Genomic DNA, 19046 nt, shown 5'->3' on the forward strand with positions numbered 1-19046 from the left:
ATTCTTATTTTTATTACTACTTTCCTTCTGCTTGCTTTGGGTTTAGTTGGCTCTTATTTTTCCAGTTTACTAAGGTAGAAGCTTAGGTAATTGATAAGAAGCCTTTTGTGTTTTGAAATACAGGCACTTAAAGCCATAAATACCCATAAATAGCCCTGGCACTGGTTCATTTTGTTTTTGCATCCTATAACTGTTGATATGTTGTGGTTTTATTTTCACAACATTCAAAATATTTTTGAAGTCTACTTGTGATTTCTTTAACCCACAGGTTATTTAGAAAGATGTTATTCAATTTCCACATATTTGTAGATATCTCATATTTCATTCTGTTGTTGATTTCTAATTCAATTTTATTATGGTCAGAGAATGTACTTTGTATTATTTTAATCCTTTTACATGTATAAAAACTTGCTTTATGGCCTAGCATATAGTTTATCCTGGGGAATCTAACAGGTACCCTTAAAAAGAATGTGTATGACTTCAGTAGGGATGGCAAAAACAAAAAGAAGGAGTATTTTATTGTTGTTAGGTATGATGTTCTGCATATTTCTAGAAAAGACATATATTCAACTCCTAGAAGCTTAAAACTCAACACAGGAAACTGCATTACTAAATGACAGTCATATGCACACAGAACAAAGTACTCATTAAAGTACACATAGGAGGTGAAGAGAAGAAGAGTAATCTCCCCAAAGATGATCCAACATCTGATTCTCAGGAAAGAGAATAACAAGAGAGAAGCTGTTATTGGACTTAGAACTATTAAAAAGAATGTACTTTGATTTTAGAAAATTATCGAAACTGTACATCAGGCTGCTTATGACTCCTCCTCCAGGCTCCCACTCAGGTTGGCCTGGAAAAGAGTTTACCACTAAACTATGGATTTTTAAAATCACTTTTATTATTGAACATATGTTTATTATAACTTTGTCATGATTAACCATTCACTGTTCAGTGTAATGACAATACCTGAATCTAATTGATAGACAACTGTTCCTTTTTTCTCTCCTACAATCTCTGGTACCTTTTCATTTCCTCTAGGTTGATAGAAATATTCTGGTTGAGGTGGAGCCCACTCTGAAAGAAGACATTTTAAAAAGTACAAAATAAGAAATAATGTACACGGCACTATCAGAACTAATATAAAATAATAATAATTTTCCAAATGGCTAGTTTGGTTGAATCAAACCAAATTCCCACCCTAAATTTCCTGCTTGTTTATAAAATAATTATGTCTTATTTCTTTCCATAAAGACTTATGAGGACACTTTTAACAAAGAGCATATAAAATGAAATAATAAACTATCCATAGAAGACCTAAAAATAAGTCAGAAAGGTCAATATAGCTGCTGCAACAGCTCTTCAAAATTTGGCCCTGACTTTCCTTAATGTCAGCAAAATATGGTCATTAACATAACTTTTTTTATTACCATAAAGGACTAAGTCTATCAATTGTTTCAGAGGAAGCAAGCCTTTTTCTTTTTCTTTTTTTTTTTTTTTTGAGATGGAGTCTCGTTCTGTCGCCTGGGCTGGAGTACAGTGGCCGGATCTCAGCTCACTGCAAGCTCCGCCTCATGGGTTTACGCCATTCTCCTGCCTCAGCCTCCCGAGTAGCTGGGACTACAGGCGCCCACCACTTGGCCCGGCTAGTTTTTTTGTATTTTTTAGTAGAGATGGGGTTTCACCGTGTTAGCCAGGATGGTCTCGATCTCCTGACCTCGTGATCCGCCCGTCTCGGCCTCCCAAAGTGCTGGGATTACAGGCTTGAGCCACCGCGCCCGGCCACCTTTTTATTTCTTTTTATTTTCTTGAGACGGAGTCTGGCTCTATTGCCCAGGCTGGAGTGCAATGGTGTGATCTCAGCTCACTACAACTTCAGCCTCTCAGCTTCAAGCGATTCTCCCACCTCAGTCCCTGAGTAGGTGGGATTACAGGCATGTGCCACCAGGCCCGGCTAATTTTGTATTTTTTAGTAGAGATGGGGTTTCTCCATGTTGGTCAGGATGGTCTCAAACTCCCGACCTCAGGTGATCCGCCCACCTCTGCCTCCCAAAGTGCTGGGATTACAGGCGTGAGGCACTGTGCCTAGCTAAGGCTTTTTCATTAATACCGAATTTAAAAAGATTTTTTTGGCTGGGTGTAGGGGCTCGTGTCTGTAATCACAGCACTTTGGGAGGACAAGGTGGGTGGATCACTTAGGGTCAGGAGTTTGAGACCAGCCTGGCCAACATGGAGAAACTCTGACTCTAATAAAAATACAAAAACTAGCCGGGTGCAGTGGCTCAAATCTGTAATCCCAGCACTTTGGGAAGCCGAGGCAGGTGGATCACCTGAGGTTAGGAGTTCGAGAACAGCCTGACCAACATGGAGAAACCCCGTTTCTACTAAAAATAAAAAATTAGCTGGGCATGGTGGCACACGCCTGTAATCCCAGCTACTCACGAGGCTGAGGCGGGATAATCATTTGAACCCAGGAGGCAGAGTTTGCAGTGAGCTGAGCTCATGCCATTGCATTCCAGTCTGGGCAACAAGAGCAAAAGTCAGTCTCAAAAAACAAACAGACAAACAAACAACAACAACAACAACAACAACAACAACAACAAACTAGCCAGGCATGGTGGCCGGGCACCTGTAATCCCAGCTACTTGGGGAGCTGAGGCAGGAGAATTGCTTCAACCTGGGAGATGGGGGCTGCTGTGAGTGGAGATCAAGCCACTGCACTCCAGCCTGGGTGACAGAGTGAGACTCTGTCTCAATAAATATACAAACAAACAAACAAACAAACAAATGTTGACTCTGTCCTGCCTTATACTTAAGCACATATGACTTAACATTTTCAGGTCTTGTAATAAAGTCAGGCAGAAGGCCAGGTTTGGTGGCTTATGCCTGTAATCCCAGCACTTTGGGAGGCCAAGGTGGGCAGATTACGAGGTGAGGAGTTCGAGACTAGCCTTGCCCACATGGTGAAACCCTGTCTCTACTTAAAAATGCAAAATTAGCTGGGAGTGGTGGTGCGCACCTGTAATCCCAGCTACTCAGGAGGCTGAGTGAGGAGAATCACTTGAACCCGGGAGGCGGAGGTTGCAGTGAGCCGAGATTGCGCCACTGCACTCCAGCCTGGGCAACAGAGTGAGACTTCTTCTCAAAACAAAACAAAACAAAGCAAACATACAAAAAAAAGTCAGGCAGAATAGACTAGCAAGACCACTTCACATAAGTCATATTACCAATATGATGAATGTTTTCCTTGATGACCTCACATTCGATTGGCCATCTTGGAGCCGGCAGTGGCCTCTTGGTAGACAAAATGGAAAAGAGCTCTTGGGGTTCTCGAAGACGTGGATTTACTTCATCCAACTCATCATAAAGAAGCTGTCTGCTCCTAAGATGTGGTAAACTCAGCATACGTGAATCTGCCAAAGGGAAAGAGAGGAAGTGAACATCTTCCTTTTCCTCCTTGGGAACTTTACTGCTCATCTATAACAATGAAACTATTTTAGGCATTACATTAAAATATTAGCACAGATACATGATTATTTGACATGTTTCTCCTTCAAGAAGATTTAGTCCAGAACAACAGGCTCAAAATTTAAAAATGTTAAAATTCTGCACAGTCTATTAAATGTTTAAATATAAAACTTCAGGGTAAATAAAAAACTTTTTTTTAAAATTAAATTTAATGGTCCAAGACATTTCAACAGTTGGTTACAATGAATAAGAAGTTACTTAATGTGCTTTATTATTTTTGTTTAGCTAGTGGCAAGAGAGGGAATTTCAATATATCCATTGCCATTTTAGAAAAAAGTACATACAACTTTATTCTTTTTTTCTTCTTTTTTACCAACTATAGTGAAATAACCTACAAATAAAATTTCAGGGCCATAATATTACCATACAAAGGAAAGAGAGACATAAAGAAGATGGAAAGAGGAAGGTGAGATAAAGCGTGAGATGGGGCAGAAGAGAGGAAGAAGAGCTCTTGGGAAAGAAAGAATCAGAAAAAAAGGGAAGAAAAGAAAGGCTTTCAGGAACGTAAAAAAGAAAGGAGGGGCCGGGCGCGGTGGCTCATGCCTGTAATCCCAAAACTTTGAACTTTGGGAGGCCGAGGCGGGTGGATCACCTGAGTTCAGGAGTTCGAGACCAGCCTGGCCAACATGGTGAAATCCTATCTCTACTGAAAATACAAAAATTAGCTGGGCGTGGTGGCACATGCCTGTAATCCCAGCTACTCAGAAGGCTGAGGCAGGAGAATCTTTGAACATGGGAGGCGGAGGTTGCAGTGAGCTGAGGCCGCACCACTGCATCCAGCCCAGGAGACAAGAGTGAAAGTCTGTGTCCAAAAAAAAAAAAAAAAAAGAAACGGAATGAGGAAAAAAGAAAAAAATGGAAATGAAAGGGGGAACTAAAGGTGGAGGGTCCTTCAGTGCTCATCAGGCATGAATCCCATTCCTGTCTGGTAATTCTCAGGTTTGGTGGGAACAGCAAGTGATGAAGATATAGTCCAAAAAAGGAGCCTGAATTTTCTGGTCTGGAAGGACATGAAATACCTCTGTTGATGGCTTCTCTTTGTCTGTGCACAGCTGAAGATAAACTGGTAGGCCCTAGAAAGAGGAAGAGGAGGCCCCGTTTGTCTCAGGGATCGTTGTCTTCTTTTCTTCCGTTCACTATCCCCATCCCTTCTCATTTCCTGTGCCCACTTGGGACCCCTGCATTTCTAGCTAAATCTTTCTCCCATACTTTAATGGGGGAAATAAAAGGAAATAAACATTTGAAAAGACAGTAAGGCTACACAATGTCACTCATAACTAAAGAAATATAAAGCAGGCTGGGCACGGTAGCTTACACCTGTAATCCTAGCACTTTGGGAGGCCGAAGTGGGCGGACTACCTGAGGTTGGGAGTTCAAGACCAGCCTGGTCAGCTGGGTGCAGTGGCTCATGCCTGTAATCCCAGCACTTTGGGAGGCTGAGGTGGGTGGATCACAAGGTTAGGAGATCGAGACCATCCTGGCTAACATGGTGAAATCCTGTCTCTACTAAAAGTACAAAAATTAGCTGGGCACCGTGGTGCACGCCTGTAGTCCCAGCTACCCAGGAGGCTGAGGCAGGAGAATCACTTGAAGCCAGGAGGCAGAGGATGTAGTAAGCCAAGATGGAGCCACTGCACTCCAGCCTTTCGACAGAGCGAGACTCCGTCTCAAAAAAAAAAAAAAAAAAAATTATTAATATTGGCTGGGTGTGTTGGCTCGCACCTGTGATCCTAGCACTTTGGGAGGCCGAGGTGGGCCGATCACCCAAGGTTGTGAGTTTGAGACCAGCCTGGCTAACATAGCGAAACACTGTCTCTACTAAAAATACAAAAATTAGCTGGGAGTAGTGGTGCACGCCCGTAATCCTAGCTACTGGGGAGGCTGAGGCAGAAGAATAGCTTGAACCCAGGAGGCAGAAATTGCAGTGAGCTGAGATAGTGCTACCACTCTCCAGCCTGGGGACAAGAGTGAGACTCCGTCTCAAAAAAAAAAAAAAAAAATCAATAATGTATTTTATGGTTTTCAGATCTTGTGTCATTCAAAGGTTTTAAGTAGAAAAGGGACCTAATCAGATTTGCATATAAAAAACACTGCTATGTGGAAAGTTGATTGGGGGGTGCAGCACAGAACAAGAGGAGCCAGGAGACCAATTAGAAGGCTGAATGATGATAGCTTGGATGGGAGGTGGTGGGACTGTGAGGGTGGGGGTATATATAAAGGTAGTGGTGGAGGTCGGGGATAAGCAAAAGGGGATATAGAGAAAAGAGGGGTGGATCAATGTTTGGTTTGAGGGAGAAGTTCAACTGTATTCCTCCCCTTAGATTTTAGAAGAAACCTGTGTCTCTGCAAAAAATTATTTTTTTGTGTAAGCTACCTATAACTGTTTTCCACTGCTCCTATGCAAACAGCCTTAATAAGCATTATCCATCAAAACTGAAAATCAATGTATTATTATTATTATTATTATTTTTTGAGACAGGGTCTCACTCTGTTGCCCAGGCTGGAATGCAGTGGCTCAATCTCAGTTCACTGCAACTTCCACCTCCTAGGTTCACACAATTCTCCTGCCTCAACCTCCCCAGTAGCTGGGACCACAGGCACCTGCCACCACATCCAGCTAATTTTTGTATGTTTTTGTAGAGACAAGAGTTTTGCCATGTTGCCCAGGCTGGTCTCGAGCTCCTGAGCACAAGCGATCTGCCTGCCTCAGCTATCCAAAGTGCTGGAATTACAGGCGTGAGCCACCATGACAGGCATATTACTTTTTTTTTTTTTTGAGTCAGAATCTCACTTTGTCACCCAGGCTGAAGTGCAGTGGCCCAACCTCGGCTCACTGAACCTCCGCCTCCTGGGTTCAAGCAATCCTCCCACCTCAGCCTCCCAAGTCCTGAGATTATAGGTGTGTGTCACCACACCCGGCTAATTTGTATATTTTTAGTAGAGCTGGGGTTTTGCCATGCTGGTCAGACTGATCTCAAACTCCTGACCTCAAGTGATCCTCCCACCTCATTCTCCCAAAGTGCTGGGATTGCAGGCGTGAGCCACCACGCCTGGCTAGAAAACAGTATTTTGATTTAAACCTGTAATCCAAAGTAGATTTAGAGAGAAGTTTTGAATGGTGTTAGAAACAGAGGCCAAGGCTGCTCCCCGGCCTCTCCCATGTTAGAGGAGGTTCTTCTGAATACTCAGAGGAGTTACTAGGCAATGAGGTTCTAGAGGTCACACATACTGATTGTTACTCACATAGAAGCTTCTCCTTTTGCAGGGTGTCTGGTATCAAATCATCTTTTCCCCCAAGAGAGCGATGCAACAGGTACTGAGGGTTATTCTTCCGAATATGCTGATGCGTAGCAGAGTTTGGTAAACTGCCTCTCTGCGCTAAAAATAGGTAGTTTAATTAAAGTTGCTGGAAGGTGGCTGGGCGCAGTGGCTCAAGCCTGTAATCCCAGCACTTTGGGAGGCCGAGACAGGCGGATCATGAGGTCAGGAGATCGAGACCATCCTGGCTAACATGGTGAAACCCCGTCTCTACTAAAAAAATACAAAAAAACTAGCCAGGCGAGGTGGCGGGCACCTGTAGTCCCAGCTACTCTGGAGACTGAGGCAGGAGAATGGCATGAACCCGGGAGGTGGAGCTTGCAGTGAGCTGAGATCTGGCCACTGCACTCCAGCCTGGGTGACAGAGCGAGACTCCGCCTCAAAAAAAAAAAAAAAAAAGTTGCTGGAAGGCTGACTCATCACTTCTAACATCTAGGTCAATACCAAACCCCTACTCCTTTTATCACCACCCACCACCACAGGCCTTTGCAATGAATACGCTGCATTTTTCAAAGAGCTTTCATATTCCAACTTATGTGAGTGAAGCATAATTATCCCCACCTTACAGCTGAGGAAACGGATGTAAAGAGGAGACTTGATAAGCAGCCTGGTGTAGTGGAGTGAGAAAGGGCTTGGTAGGCAGAAAGATTCTGAAGCTACAAGGGCTGTGTTGGAACTCAGAAAATGATAGCCCAGGGCTGGGAGGGTTGCTTGAGCCTGGGATGTGGAGGCCACTGCCCTCCAGCCTGAGTGACAGAGCGAGATCCTGTCTCAAAAAAAAAAAAAAAAAAGAAAAAAAAGAAAAAAAAGAAAAAAAAATTATGGCCCAAAGGTTTGGCACTTGGCTACTGAACACTTTCAACTAAACATAGAAAGGGTTCCAACCCTCAATAACATGCAATTTACCCATGTAACAAACCTGCACATGTACCCTCTAATCTATAATAAAAGTTGAAAAAATAAATTAAAAAAAATTAGAAGGCCGGGCGTGGTGGCTCAAGCCTGTAATCCCAGCACTTTGGGAGGCCGAGACGGGCGGATCACGAGGTCAGGAGATCGAGACCATCCTGGCTAACACGGTGAAACCCCATCTCTACTAAAAAATACAAAAAAATTAGCCGGGCGGGGTGGCGGGCACCTGTAGTCCCAGCTACTTGGGAGGCTGAGGCAGGAGAATGGCGTAAACCCGGGAGGCGGAGCTTGCAGCGAGCTGAGATCCGGCCACTGCACTCCAGCCCGGGTGACAGAGGGAGACTCCGTCTCAAAAAAAAAAAAAAAAAAAAAAAAAAAATTAGAAAAGCCTTAGAAGCTGCCTCAGAATCAAGGACTTTCTGACCTCTCCTGTCTCCCCACTACCCCAAGAGCAGGAAAGGACACCTCTCTGGAATTCCTTATCTAACGAAGGAAACTTCTTTCCAAAAGAAAAGCAGTTGTTTTAAGACCCATTCCCTAGGAATCTCATCAAATAACCAGTAACGCTGAACCACTAAAGAGGAGACTAAAAATTGTCATGACACCCCGATAGACTTTTCATCAATTATGAGGGCAACTCAGAGATTACCTGGGCAACTATTTGCGTAAGACAACCTTTCTTCAGTGAAGCTCCTCCCCTCATTTGCTTGCCACCCCTCCCCGGAGCTCAGAGGAACTTTGTCCCAGGACATGGTTTTTGGAGCTCATTTCATTTCTCCTGAATATCATTTACTATCTTTCACAATTGCCTACACACCCTCCTCCCTGAATTTCTCTCTCCCTATGAAGAGGGTATTGAAACTTCAACAGTCTGGAGTGGAGTGGCACAATCTCGGCTCATTGCAACCTCTGCCTCCCAGGTTCAAGTGTTTCTCCTGCCTCCACCTTCCGAGTAGCTGGGATTAAAGGCATGCAACACCACGCCCAGCTAATTTTTTGTATTATTAGTAGAGACACGGTTTCGCCATGTTTGCCAGGCTGGTCTCGAACTCCTGACCTCAGGTGATCTGCCCACCTTGGCCTCCCAAAGTGCTGGGATTACAGGTGTGAGCCACCGCACCCGGCCTGAAGTTCTTGACTTTGTATGGAAAGTAAAAATCGTATGATGACCAGCCTGAGCAACATAGTAAGACCATGTCTCTACAAAAAATATTTTAAAATAAGCTGGGTGTGCTGGTTTGTGCTTGTGTTCCCATCTAGTTGGGAGGTAAGAGGATCGCTTAAGCCTCGGAAGTCAAGGCTGCAATGAGTTGTGATCGCAACATTGCATTCCAGCCAAGGCAAGAAACAGATCATCTAAAAAAAATAAAAAATAAAAAATAAATAAATAAATAAATAAATAAATAAATAAATAAATAAAATATATATGCATGCTGAGGTTGCTAAGTTCTATGGTAAGAACAAATCTATTTGTGAAACTGTGAAGAAGAAAAAAATTCATAATAGTTTTGCGGTCATACTTCAAATTGCAAAAGTTATGGCCACAGTGCATAAGTACTTAGTTACAGTGGAAAAGGCATTAAATTTGTGGGTGGAAGATAGAAGTCTGTTCTGAATGACAGTGATTTGGATTTAGTACTAACAGTGGTTTCAGGCCATCCAGGGGTCTTGGAACCTCCCCCCTGTAGATAATAAGGGGTGATGACTAATGTAGTTAATAAAACAATTTAACAATATTCTTTGATAGAAATAAAATTAACACTAATACAATCAATATTACTCCATCTTATTTCAATATACCAATAACAAAGTTAGGAAATAAAATTTTAAGAAGATCAACATTTATAATAGCATAAAAATATGAAGTATTATGAAAAACTATAAATCTTTATTGGGAGACATTAAAAACCTAAGTAAATGGAGATATATATTATAGTCATAGATTGGAGAATCCAGTGTTGAAAAATTGCCAGTTCTTGTGAAATTTGATCTACAGATTCAATGCAATTCCTACAATCTTTTAAAATGTCATAAGCGGGCCGGGGACAGTGGCTCACGCCTATAATCCCAGCACTTTGGGAGGCCAAGGTGGGTGGATCACCTTAGGTCAGGAGTTCAAGAACAGCCTGGTCAACATAAGGAAACCCTGTGTCTACTAAAAACACCAAAATTAGCCAGGCATGGTGGTGCATGCCTGTAATCGCAGCTACTTGGGTACTTGGGAGGCTGAGGCAGGAAAATCGCTTGACCCCAGGAGGTGGAGGTTGCAGTGAGCCTAGATCGCACCACGGCACTCCAGCCTGGGCAACAAGAGTGAAACTCCATCTCAAAAATAAAAAAACAGCCAGGCGCAGTAGCTCATGTCTGTAATCCCAGCACTTTGGGAGGCCGAGGCGGCTGGATCACCTGAGGTCGGGAGTTCGAGACCAGCCTGGCCAACATGTTGAAACCCCATCTCTACTAAAAATACACAAAAAAGTTAGCTGGGTGTGGTGGTTGGTGCCTGTAATCCCATCTACTTGGGAGGCTGAGGCAGGAGAATCTCTTGAACTCAAGAGGTGGAGGTTGCAGTGAGCCGAGTTTGCGCCATTGCACTTCAGCCTGGGTGAAAAGAGTGAGACTCCATCTCAAAAATAAGAAAAAAAAAGAAACAAAAATTGGCCGGGCGTGGAGGATCGAGCCTGTAATCCCAGCTACTCAGGAGGCTGAGGCAGGAGAATCTCTTGAACCTGGGAGGCAGAGGTTGCAGTGAGCTGAGATCGTGCCACTGCACTCCACCCTGGGTGACAGAGCGAGACTTCATCTCAAAAATAAAATAAAAGGCCGGGCGCGGTGGCTCAAGCCTGTAATCCCAGCACTTTGGGAGGCCGAGACGGGCGGATCATGAGGTCAGGAGATCGAGACCATCCTGGCTAACACGGTGAAACCCCGTCTCTACCAAAAAAATACAAAAATCTAGCCGGGCGAGGTGGCGGGCGCCTGTAGTCCCAGCTACTCGAGAGGCTGAGGCAGGAGAATGGCATGAACCCGGGAGGCGGAGCTTGCAGTGAGCTGAGATCCGGCCACTGCACTCCAGCCCTGGCGACAGAGCCAGACTCCGTCTCCAAAAAAAAAAAAATAAATAAATAAAATAAAATAAAATAAAATAAAATAAAATAAAATGTCATAAGCCAATTGTAAAATTTATATAGGAAGGCAAAGACTCAAGAACAGCCATGACACTTTTGAAGAACAAGGTGGGAAGACATGTTTTTCCAGATAAAGACTCTTTTAATGCCATATAGTAATTAAGAGACAGTGATATTGGTAAAAGATAGACCAACGGAATAGATAGCCCAGAAACAGATCTTTGTATTAAGGGATGCTTTCCTACTTGACAGAGGTGACCCTGCAGATCAATGGGGAAAGGAAGTACTTTGCAATAATGGTAGAGGAAAAAATATTTATTTGTCAATGCAAATTATTTATTAGTCTACCTAAGTGCAACCCTCTCAGCTAACGAAGCAATTTTCCTCTTGAGTCCAGGAAAGGTGATACTAGACAAGAACATGGTATTACCTTTAAAGTAGCCATAATATTGGAGGTGACGGTACATGAAGTCTTCATAAGGATCAGGAATAGTCTGTGAAAGGAAAGGCCACTTCAGTCAAGATGTTTTCAAACCATAATGGACTCAACAAAAAGTACACGAGCGTTGTTGCATGTGACTAAACTAAACTAAACCAAGCGAACTGCATTCCTGCGAATTATTCTATCGTGGGGATCAAGATCTCCAGCTGGGAAAAGATGCCACCAGAACATCCCTTCTCATCTAGTAGCAGATTTCTGTGGAGCTCCCGAAGAAATGGAGTTCCCCGAAGAAATTTCTGTGGCTTTCTGTGCTGTGTACCGACCTGCTTTAGGTGCGTTTCCAAGGCTGGGAACATGTTACTTCTGGATGGTAGAATGAAAACTAGTCAGTGACATTAGCATCCAGTCGCAAATCCTGCCCAATTTCCAAATAGGCAGCTGATTACACAGGAGAAGCTACAAAGCCAGAACAGGACAAGTGAAAAACCGCCAATACCTCCCCGGGCGCCCCCCAGCTCCCTCTTGACTTCAGAAAACCCTGCCAACCCAGCTTCTCTGCAGCTAAACAAGATGGTCATGCCGAGGCCAGAGGTGCACCTGAGACAGGGAGGGCAGCGTGTCTTCCCGCCTCTTCTTCCCAAGGTGCTGGTCCCATGGTTCCCTTTCCCTGAGAAGGGAGATGCTCGCCACAGGAAAGTGAAAGAAATGGGGATGGGAGCACGCGACGGAGTCGTCTCGCTCAGTGTCGATGGAAAAAGGTCAGGGGGTTGGGAGAGCGGGCCCTTTAGGGTTCAGAGGAACCTGGTCCGGGGCAGGTGGTGAGGGGGTTTCCTAAGCGTAGGAAGAGGGAAGGAGAACAGAAACTTCTCAAGAGGGCAGAGCGATGGGTGCGACCGCCTTCGCGCCCTGGCCCGTCCCAAGCAGCACGGACGGGTGCGGCAGAGAAGCCCCAGCGAGGCAGGCGGCCACCGCACTTAGGTACAGAGGCCAAGCAGTGTGTGGGTAAGGGGACAAACTCGCTGCACCCGCCCTCCACTGCCGTCTGTGAGGGCCCGGGTAGCCTAGCAACCGCGAACGGGAAGCGGAAAAGGGGAGGGGCGGCCGGGCGCTTCCGGCAAGCTAGGCCCCGCCCCCAAGGAGGGAGCGGGCAGCTCCGGGAAGGTCTGCAGCGAGTATGGCGGGCAGCGGCGATTCAGGCTCATTTTTCACCTCATACATTACAGCCCCAACCTGGGAATCGAAACCGCATTGATGAGTACGATGCCAGTAGCCTTCAACATATTTCCAAGCTCGTTTGCTGTTGGCTTTAGATAATTGTTGTGCATACTTTGCTGTAAGAGAGCTGCTGCTTCTCTTTTACCATGTGTCCACTCCATAGCTAGAATGGAAAAATTACCTTCTACACTGAAAATGTTTTTTTTTTTTTTTTTTTTTTTGAGACGGAGTCTTGCTCTGCCTCCCAGGCTGGAGTGCAGTGGCCGGCTCTCAGCTCACTGCAAGCTCCGCCTCCCGGGTTGACGCCATTCTCCTGTCTCAGCCTCCCGAGTAGCTAGGACTACAGGCGCCCGCCTCGTCGCCCGGCTGGTTTTTTGTATTTTTTTTTTTTTTTAGTAGAGACGGGGTTTCACCGTATTAGCCAGGATGGTCTCGATCTCCTGACCTCGTGATCCACCCGTCTCGGCCTCCCAAAGTGCTGGGATTACAGGCTTGAGCCACCGCGCCCGGCCTACACTGAAAATCTTAAGAAACGAAGCTAGCATGGCCGGGCGTGGTGGCTCAAGCCTGTAATCCCAGCACTTTGGGAGGCCGAGACGGGCAGATCACGAGGTCAGGAGATCGAGACCATCCTGGCTAACACGGTGAAACCCCGTCTCTACTAAAAAATACAAAAAAAAAAAAAAAAAAAAAAACTAGCCGGGCGAGGTGGCGGGCGCCTGTAGTCCCAGCTACTCGGGAGGCAGGAGAATGGCGTAAACCCGGGAGGCGGAGCTTGCAGTGAGCTGAGATCTGGCCACCGCATTCCAGCCTGGGCGACAGAGCGAGACTCCGTCTCAAAAAAAAAAAAAAAATAAACGAAGCTAGCAAATTCAAATCACACATTTTGATTAGGTTTAAAAAATTAATTATATTCATAGAAATATACTCCAGGCAGGGCACGGTGGCTCACGCCTGTAATCCCAGAACTTCGGGAGGCCGAAGCAGGCGGATCACCTGAGGTCCGCAGTTTGAGACCAGCCTGACCAACATGGAGAAACCCCGTCTCTACTAAAAGTACAAAATTAGCTGGACTTGAATCCGGGAGGTGGAGGTTGCAGTGAGCCTAGATCGCGCCATTGCACTCCAGCGTGGGCAACAAGAGCGAAATTCTGTCTCAAAAAAAAAAAAAAAAAAAAAAAAAAAAAACAAGAACAAAAAAATAAATATACTACAAAAAAATTCAAACACGTGTCTTTGGTTAACTATATATGAATATAACTGTATCTGATACTTTTATCAATGGGGAAAAAAGCTATAAAGCAACTTTTTTCTAAATGTTAACCATATTACATCATTGCCAGGAATTAAGTAGGTCAAACATTATCTAATATGGCTATTAACCAATCTAGATATTATAGATAATATTAGACCTCAAAACTTTGATCACATAGCACCATCTGGGACTAGAAGCCTGTTTGTCTAAACTGGCCCCACCACTCCCCATTCAAGATCTGCTCTTTTTCTTGAAAGCTGTTCTTAAATGTTTGCACCTTGCATTGTATATGCTTAGAAAAAAAAAAACAAGTCTTGGTTACATAATCGGAATAACAGGTGTTGATGAGCAAAAGGATAACCCATCAGAATTATAAAAAAAAGCTTTATTAGTGCATATATACAAATTTACAAGGTCAGAAACTGGAGAAATACAAAGAGCTTTAAAACACAATTTGCTGTTTCCTCAGTTTAAAGTGACTTTTACCTGATTGTGACACAAGAAAGTACAGAACAGTAAACTGCTTTTTAAATACTGGAATTTTATGGAGAATACATTCACATAAAGAAAGGAGGTGAATTTTGTTTTGGAACAGGGTTAAGACAATGGAGACATTAATACACAGACTGTCTCTTTGCATTTACTGCCACATACTTGAGGGGAAATTCTCAAAATCAAGGATATGAACACCTGCTGCTGCTTGTATGCCACCTAGTGTGTGAAACGACTGAGCTACCAGTTCTAGAATTTATGAGAACTACTCTAAAGAGTGTGGCCATCTATCAGCATGAGGTAAACCACTTAGACCTCAGCACTTCAGGGGTGGCCGACTAGAGAAAAGAGGTCAGAAAAAGATTCAGACAATTCCAGTCAAGCAAGGTAGAATGCAGAGCTGCCTTCTGAATTGCACTTGTTCTGGAGGAGAAGTTAATTCTTCACTTTTGTCAGGGAGTCCTCTACAGAGGTGTTATACTCATGAACCACATGTTCTTCAAGATTGATGAGGTTAATATACCTAACATGCTAAGTTTGCCAGTTTGAGAATAAAGGCAGCATGGTCAAAGCAATTCCAATCACCTCATCCCTTAGCAAAACAAAAAAATTACATTTCATAAAAGTGAAAACTTTGTATGCATACACTCTTGCCCAGAAAATTTATAACATCTCCCCCACAACATTTATAGTTTATTTGACAATAAAACTGGTTAAGACTTTGAACTGAACACAAAACAAGTAATAATACAAAAAAAGTTTTAAAAACTTAAAAACTATGTGTTTGGAGTCATTTTCCTTCTCTTTAGTCTCGCTCTCCAATCCTCAGGAAGGGCTTCAAAATTAGCATTTCTCTCTGCCATGCCACTGTGAAAACAATATACAGATTATTTCAGTGGAAAGAAAAATTAACAGAAGTATTCATTTCCTAGCAAATAAAAATCTAACTGAAATTAAAAACCTTATCACATCTATGTTTATGAAAATCTTTTGTTTCTCAGCCAAATATCAGTATATTCTTCATCAAACTTCTTCATTCTGATAGGTCAACCAAACACTCTCCCGGTTTTATGTATATATCTAAGTGCATATTTATTTCTTTATTATTGATTGATTGAGACGGAATTTTGCTCGTTGCCCAGGCTGGAGTGCAATGGTGTGATATCAGCTCACCGCAACCTCCGCCTCCCAGGTTCAAACGACTCCTGCCTCAGCCTCCCCTTAAAGTAGCTGGGATCCTCAGAGTAGCTGGGATTATAGGCATGCGCAACCACGCCTGGTTGTTTTTTTTTTTTTTAAATTTTTTTTTAGTAGAGACAGGGTTTCTCCATGTTGGTGAAGCTGGTCTCGAACTCCCAACCTCAGGTGATTTGCCTGCCTTGGCCCCCCAAAGTGCTGGGATTACAGGTGTGAGCCACCATGCCTGACCTTATTTATTTTATATAAATATACCTCCAGTAACCATTAAAGGCACAATGAAGAAATAAAACACATTCTATTAAAGTTTTTCTTAGCCCATAGGAGTTATGATAAATCTACCAACAGGGACCCTTGGATCTAACTTTTTTTTTTTTTTTTGAGACGGAGTCTCGCTCTGTTGCCCAGACTGGAGTGCGGTGGCATGATCTTGGCTCACTGCACCTCCGCCTCCTAGGTCCAAGCGATTCTCCTGCCTCAGCCTCCTGAGTAGCTGGTACTACAGGCGCCCACCACCATGTCCAGCTAATTTTTGTATTTTTAGTAAAGACAGGGTTTCACTATGTTGGCCAGGCTGGTCTCGAACTCCTGACCTCATGATCCACCCGCCTCGGCCTCCCAAAGTGCTGGGATTACAGGCGTGAGCCACTGTGCCCAGTCGGATCTAATATTTTTGAGTTTCTCTTTCAAGTAGTTTTATTTGTAAGGATTAAAATTCAAATTGTATCTTGCAGTTAACAGAATGGATGCATTAGAGCCTTTAATAAAAAATAAGCTAGAACCTATCAGAGATGAATTTGAAATCTGGCATCAGTATTAGACAGCTATGTTCTAGTTTATACACTGACAACTGATGAACAGTGAGTTGCAGTCAAAGAATGCTGCCCATTTCAGAATGTATACCTTTAAAACAAGGAAAATATGAATTAAAAAAATTGTACTTGCTGTGTCTTAAGTCTTTAAAATTTCTAGAATTTTTGAGAAAGCCATCTTCCTGCCTCAGCCTCCCAAGCATCTAGGACTATATGTGTGAGCCACAGTGCCCAGCCAACATGTGTTTTTTTTTTTTTTTTTTTTTTTTTGAGATGAAGTCTTGCTGTGTTGTCCAGGCTGGAGTGCAAAAGCGCAGTCTTGGCTCACTGCAACCTCCGCCTCGCGGGTTCAAACAATTCTTCTGCCTCAATGATTACAGGCGTTCGCCACCAGGTCCAGTTAATTTTTGTATTTTTAGTAGAGATGGGGTTTTACCACGTTGGCCAGGCTATTCTCGAATTCCTGATCTTGTGATTTGCCCGCGTTGGCCTCCCAAACTGCTGGGATTACAGGCATGAGCCACCGCGCCCGGCCCAACGTGCTTTCATCATAAAAAACATTTCTAACCTGAGTGTGGTGGCTCACACTTATAATCCCAACACTCTGGGAGGCTGAGGCGCGATTACTTGAAGCCAGTTCTCGCTATCCTTTTATTCCAGTCAAGCAAGGTAGTGAAGGATTTTCTTACCTAAAAGAGGTTCATTTAGTTCCTAGTGTGGTGTGCTCACTCATTAACTTCTATTCTAGAATAAGTGCAATTCAGAAGGCAGCTCTGTATTCTACCTTGCTTGACTGAAATAGGGATAGGGGAAAAACTTTATTCTAATACTGTAAATTATTTGTAAAATCAGTTAATATGTGTGTGTATAAAAGGGTCTAATTCTATAAATTATTTGTAAAATAAGTTTATATGTTGTGTGTGTGTGTGTGTGTGTGTGTGTGTATAAAAGGTTCCACTGGATCTAGATAGTAAATGATATACAGAGTTGAGACAGGTCTTTGCCTAAGATCAACAATCAACTGGACAAAATATGACAACTCTGTTGTTTCTGATTTTGAAAAAAGGCTAGACCATAATTTCTATAAGGCATTAAACATGTTTATAAATAAGAAACATTTAGATAAATTTACAAGCTGTGATTTTAAGAATATGTCTATTCTAATGCATCTATAAAAACCACAACCTACTCCATCTCATAGTAGGTCTCAACCTAGTCCAAAACCCCATCTCATCTGTGTTCTCTTTTCTTTTTTTTTTTTTTTGGAGACGGAGTCTCGCTCTGTGGCCCAGGCTGGGGTGCAGTGGCCGGATCTCAGCTCACTGCAAGCTCCGCCTCCCGGGTTTACGCCATTCTCCTGCCTCAGCCTCCCGAGTAGCTGGGACTACAGGTGCCCGCCACCTCGCCCGGCTAGTTTTTTTTTTTTGTATTTTTTTAGTAGAGACGGGGTTTCACCGTGTTAGCCAGGATGGTCTTGATCTCCTGACCTCGTGATCCGCCCGTCTCGGCCTCCCAAAGTGCTGGGCTTACAGGCTTAAGCCACCGCGCGCGGCCGTGTTCCCTTTTCTTTTACCTAACCAGCTGCTGCTGTTTCCACTCTTCAATTCGCTTCTGTGCAGTTGATTCTCGATCCTCTTCACTGGAACTAGAATTGTCCTCTTCATCTAACTCACGCTGGATACTCTGCCACTTTTTTACCAAAGATGGCATTTTGGTTTTACTCTTCTTTGCCTGTAACGAAGGTTAAAGGTCAAAAGGAATATAAAACATAAAATAAGGATAAGAGTCTTCTACAATGGAGGTCAGGATCCTTTTCCCACTTCTAAAGAATATGCACACTTTAAAAAAAAAAAAGAAAGTAAATACCATTCCAAGTTCTTGCCATAAATTTCTTACAAACTATAAATGAAAAGGCTTGGTTAAAAATCTATAAAGCTGGGCCGGGGTGGTGGCTCAAGCCTGTAATCCCAGCACTTTGGGAGGCCGAGAAGGGCGGATCACGAGGTCAGGAGATCAAGACCATCCTGGCTAACACGGGCGAAACCCTGTCTCTACTAAAAATACAAAAAACTAGCCGGGCGAGGTGGCGGGTGCCTGTAGTCCCAGCTACTGGGGAGGCTGAGGCAGGAGAATGGCGTAAACCTGGGAAGCGGAGTTTGCAGTGAGCTGAGATCCGGTCACTGCACTCCAGCCTGGGCGACAGAGCGGGACTCCGTCTCAAAAAAAATAAAAAAATAAAAAATAAACATGCATTTTTCCCCCGCTTTTGAGACTCTGTCTCTTTGTAAATGTGGTATTTTATAAAATCAGGTCATATAAATTTCCTTTAACCTCCCTACCCTATGCAATTCAAAATACTGCCTTTATCTTGTCTCCTCAGAATTACAGTGTTCCCGTTTTCAAATTTTAAATAGATGCAGCGTTCCTACCAAATGATTAAAAAAAAAAAAGGTAAAAAATAAAGCTGGAAAGACCAACAAAACAAATTGCCATATTAGCTGGGGGTGATGGCAGGTGTCTCCGACTCAAAAAAAAGGAAAAAAAAAAATTTATCATAGATGCATTTTTCCCTTATCTACTCCCAAGCCACCCCCTGCCAGAACAAAGGTTCTACAAAAGCAGAGTGTTGTTTTTTTTTTTTTGGTCTGTTTGATTTACTGCTAAATCCCAAGCCCCTAGGGAGAGTATCTGACAAATATATTAGACATTGATAAGACCAATTTTTATCTTTTTTTTTTTTTTTAAAA

The 19046-nt window shown here is 43.4% G+C and overlaps 2 protein-coding genes across 4 annotated transcripts in view; both read right to left on the reverse strand.

The window, feature by feature from the left end:
• The window catches only part of AGBL2 (ATP/GTP binding protein like 2), a 57904-nt gene extending 45492 nt beyond the window's left edge, over nt 1-12412 (reverse strand). For both annotated transcript variants that reach the window (XM_030917838.1, XM_030917839.1), the window contains exons 1-7: nt 11926-12412; nt 11652-11784; nt 11317-11380; nt 6772-6906; nt 4548-4601; nt 3228-3413; nt 970-1077 (exon numbers count right to left, since the gene is read on the reverse strand). In XM_030917838.1, the coding sequence (XP_030773698.1) occupies nt 970-1077; nt 3228-3413; nt 4548-4601; nt 6772-6906; nt 11317-11380; nt 11652-11684 (580 nt within the window). In that variant the 5' untranslated portion in view covers nt 11685-11784; nt 11926-12412. The remainder of the gene's footprint in view (nt 1-969; nt 1078-3227; nt 3414-4547; nt 4602-6771; nt 6907-11316; nt 11381-11651; nt 11785-11925) is intronic.
• A 1750-nt stretch (nt 12413-14162) lies between these two features.
• FNBP4 (formin binding protein 4) overlaps nt 14163-19046 on the reverse strand; it is a 53120-nt gene continuing 48236 nt past the window's right edge. For both annotated transcript variants that reach the window (XM_010371139.2, XM_010371140.2), the window contains exons 16-17: nt 17873-18030; nt 14163-15157 (exon numbers count right to left, since the gene is read on the reverse strand). In XM_010371139.2, coding sequence (XP_010369441.1) covers nt 15067-15157; nt 17873-18030 — 249 coding nt within the window. In that variant the 3' untranslated portion in view covers nt 14163-15066. The remainder of the gene's footprint in view (nt 15158-17872; nt 18031-19046) is intronic.

The sequence above is a fragment of the Rhinopithecus roxellana genome, chromosome 15 (assembly GCF_007565055.1).
Source record: "Rhinopithecus roxellana isolate Shanxi Qingling chromosome 15, ASM756505v1, whole genome shotgun sequence".
Classification (NCBI taxonomy): domain Eukaryota; kingdom Metazoa; phylum Chordata; class Mammalia; order Primates; family Cercopithecidae; genus Rhinopithecus; species Rhinopithecus roxellana.